At 40.2% G+C, this 4052-nt stretch overlaps 1 protein-coding gene across 1 annotated transcript; it reads left to right on the top strand.

Annotated features, from left to right (window-relative positions):
* Window positions 1-445: 445 nt before the first annotated feature.
* Window positions 446-2405, top strand: LOC148870794 (nematode resistance protein-like HSPRO2). The gene has a single exon (XM_088972252.1). The coding sequence runs from the start codon at window positions 543-545 to the stop codon at window positions 2115-2117; it is 1575 nt and encodes a 524-aa protein (XP_088828378.1). The 5' UTR covers window positions 446-542; the 3' UTR covers window positions 2118-2405.
* The last annotated feature ends 1647 nt before the right edge of the window (window positions 2406-4052 follow it).

The following is a 4052-nucleotide window of genomic DNA, read 5'->3' as shown; positions in this document are numbered from 1 at the left end:
ACTTTTGCCTTACTCATCCGACGCCGTGGCAAAACTGTAATTCTAGGTTACAAGTTGGGGACATTCTTTTTTGTTTGAGCGGTCGACCCGGAATTTTTAGACCGAACGCGGTGGAAGACCGGAGACCGCTTTTTTTTTTTTTTTTGGTAAAAAGTCGTGGAATGACTTCTGCAAGTGCAACGAGCCAACGACCACGGTCCAACACAACGTCTCTCTATACTAGGAGGGTAGTTCCGTCAATTACAAAAAAGTTCAAATCCTTGACTATGAATCCATGATCCCAAAGCAACATCACTTGTGCGCCAGTTCCTTTTATGGATAAAGATCATTTTTTTTCTCCCATTATTTATTTATATATTTTCTGGATATCTTTGTTATTTCTTTCCTATATAAATTAATATATTATTATTATTTTTTTAAATACACCGCCACGGCCCACAGCTGGAGGCTGGAGCGTTGTTCTAAAGTTGTAATGCAGGCCAACAAGATCAAGTCTTCTCTCTCTGTGTCTTATAAATAGCATCCTCTTCCTCTCCCTCCACATGTGCTTCTCAAAGCAATCAACGCAAGTCAGTCATCTATTCTTCTTTTCTGTCTTCACTCTTTCTCAAATTCATCTATTTTTTTTTTTGTCAAATTCATCCAAAAATCAGAGAAAAGGAAAAATGGTCGATTTGGATTGGAAGGCAAAAATGGTTTCATCCGACATGTCCTGCACCTCGCCCAAATTCTCCAATAAATCTCGTGGTTCGCTACCGTCTCCTCTTCGCTTCGCCGTCAGCGATTTATCCCCCGCTCCCTCATCTGCCTGTTTGGCTTATGAACAATTCGTCCGCCTTCCAGAGCTCAGCAAACTCTGGACGTCTAATGAGTTCCCTGGCTGGAAGAACGAGTCCATTCTCAAACCAGCGTTGCAAGCTCTGGAAATCACGTTCCGCTTTATCTCAGTTGTTTTATCCGATCCTAGACCGTACGTGAATCAGCGCGAGTGGAGACGCCGACTCGAGTCCCTGGCTACTCACCAAATCGACATCATTGCCATTCTCTGCGAAGATGACGTAGAGGCTGCCGAGACTCGTGGAACTGCGCCTATCGCCGATCTCAATTCTTCTGACGGTGTTTTGGCTCGTAACAGGAGCTCCGCCGTATGGAACCATCCAGGTGGAACGCCGGTTGTGAGCCGCACCAGCGAAACAAGTTTGCTTCCTCGCCTTGCGACATGGCAGAAGTCGGAGGATATTGCTTCCAAGATCTTGTTTTCCATCGAGTGCGAGATGCGGAGGTGTCCGTTCACGTTAGGTTTGGGCGAGCCAAACCTAGCTGGAAAACCCAACCTCGAATACGATCTCATCTGTAAACCGTCTGACCTCCATTCCTTGAAGAAAAGCCCATCCGATCGAAGGAATCTCGACAACCACGAGAACCAGACGCTCTTCACCACTCACCAGATATTGGAATCGTGGATACAGGTATCTCGGGAGCTTCTCCGACGAATTGAAGAAAGAATCGATGGCCAGGAATTCGGGACAGCAGCGAGCGACTGCTGGTTACTCGAGCGAATTTGGAAGCTTCTCACAGAGATAGAAGACCTGCACCTTCTTATGGATCCGGACGATTTTCTCCGCCTGAAGAACCAGCTTGCGATTAAAGCTTCGATGGAATCCGAAGCCTTTTGCTTCCGGTCCAAGGCACTGATTGAAATGACTAAATCTTCTAAAGATCTGAAGCAGAGGGTTCCGGCGATCTTGGGCGTGGAAGTGGATCCGAAAGGAGGGCCAAGGGTTCAGGAAGCGGCGATGAAGCTCTTTCATGGCCATCGAAAGAGGGATTTTGAAAAAATCCACCTAGTTCAAGCGTTTCAGGCTATTGAGTCGTCTTTGAAAACTTTCTTCTTTTCGTATAGACAATTGATTGGAGTGGTCATGGGGAGCTTGGAGGTGAAGGCGAATCGAGCTCTGATCTATGCGGATTCTTCTGATACTCTGTCTCAGATCTTCTTGGAACACACATATTTTCCAAGCTTGGATGCCGCGAAGACATTTTTGGAGGATTTCTGGCATCACGAACTTGGGATCGCCGGCTCGAATGGGTCAGACAGAGCCCGGACCAAACAGTAAAGATGATAGCAGTATAGTATAGCACAGACAGGTGCTGAAGAAGTCGCTTGTTGACTCGGAATGGAACAAGTCAGACATAAACTTGGGCGGGTTTTCATAACTCAGACGAGTACTAGTCTACTAGAACGTCCGAGTGAGGTTTGTGACCTGTAATTATTTACATTTCATATTTTCTTTATTTATATAGTCGGACATACGGAATTCAGTTTACTCCTTGTAAGTTGTCACATTTGTAAACGATTAATCATATCATAGGAATGAAATTGGAATTCTTTTTTGGACATGAAAGACTTGCTGTGCATTCTCCAACTGTAACTGCAGTTTATTATGTTTAAAAAACGGAAACAAGATAAGAAAATGTATGAAAAATAATATGTAACAAGATTGAGAGAACTAAATTAAAAGGATTCTTAAGAAGAAAGAAGAGTTCAGTAATATACATGAAAAACATGAATAAATAAACAAACCATCAACGAGAAGAGGACTGAAGACAAAAGCAGACTGCAGACATCACGCATCAGAAGCAACAGAAAAAAGTCATCTGACATAAAGAAATTCTGTTCTAAACTAAAAAGATAGAAAGACCAATTAATGTGGATTTTTATCCCAAGGCTTTGGATGTTAATGAGCAATAATAAGAAGCAATATTTTCACTAAAAATATTAAGTAACAAGAATATATAACATCAGAAGAAGTTAATATTATAAACATTAATAATTTGTACAAAATATTAGAATTAGTTAGATATTATTTTTTTTTTTGAAGAGAGAATACCATAATGCTGTATACCCTATTGGCTGAAATTCATTCAATTAATGTTGTACTTTACCTTTGTCAAAAAAATAAAAAAAAATCAGAGATGATAATATCAAGTAGAAAGAAAGGGGTACCAGACCAGGTTTGAACATGAGTTATAAAATAGCAAATTTGGCTGCCCTCCCCCACAGAATGCACAGTACATCCCAATCATCTCAGCGTGCGCGTAAAGGAGATGTTCTCAATACACGCTGACATGTAGCGTTTTTAGAGCGCGTTTTGTGGAGGGCATATGTGATTAACTCAATTGAGTGGCCGCCTTACCCAACGAGGAGTCCAACTAACGGAGTATAATCAGTCACATCAGTGGTTCAAATTGCTCATGTGAAAAAAAAAAAAAAAGCTCATGTTCCATGGCACTTTTACAAACGTAGAGTTGAGAAGGCTTCCAAGTCATCATACTTGGGTGCTTAACCCACTCAGATAACCAGTCACGAAGGCACTCATTAGAATTAGGGAAAATTAGTGATCAGTATCCTGTATTTGGCTTTAGTGACGATTTGGTGATCAAAAATTTAATATCCGAAATTTTAAAATGTGACAATTTAGTATTTAGACTTTTAAAATATTACAATCCAATACCCATCCTTAAGTGATATTTGAAAAGTTAAAAATGCTCTAACAATGCCATCTAATTCTCTTTATCCATCATCTAAATATTGACAATAAAATGAATAATCTCAAATTTTAGATTCTTCTAAACAATCACCAATTTTTTTAAATGGAAGAAGAGGTTAGGATTTGGGATTGTTCAGTTTTTTATCAACATTTGGATGGTTGATAAAGAAAAATAAATGGCATTTGAAAGGCATTTTTGACTTTTCAAATGACACTTAACGACATATTAACAGATTGGGTAATGGTAAGTACTGGATTGTCACATTTTGAAAGTTCGAGTATCGGATTGTCGTATTTTAAATTTCGGAGACCAAAATTTCACTTGAGCCAAAATAGGTATTGATCATGAATTTTCCTCTAGAATTATGATATGCTCGAAGTGATACACCAGAGGCAAACCAAATAGGTCTAACCCTCGGGCAATTGAAAGATAAATATTCTACATCTTCCATGGAATCTTCACAGAGCACACAACAACCATTCATGGCAGAATAGAGTCAG

This window comes from Nelumbo lutea, chromosome 2 (assembly GCF_056320005.1).
Source record: "Nelumbo lutea isolate HS-2025 chromosome 2, American lotus-T2T, whole genome shotgun sequence".
Taxonomy (NCBI): Eukaryota; Viridiplantae; Streptophyta; class Magnoliopsida; order Proteales; family Nelumbonaceae; genus Nelumbo; species Nelumbo lutea.
This window is presented reverse-complemented; position numbering and strand designations above follow the sequence as displayed.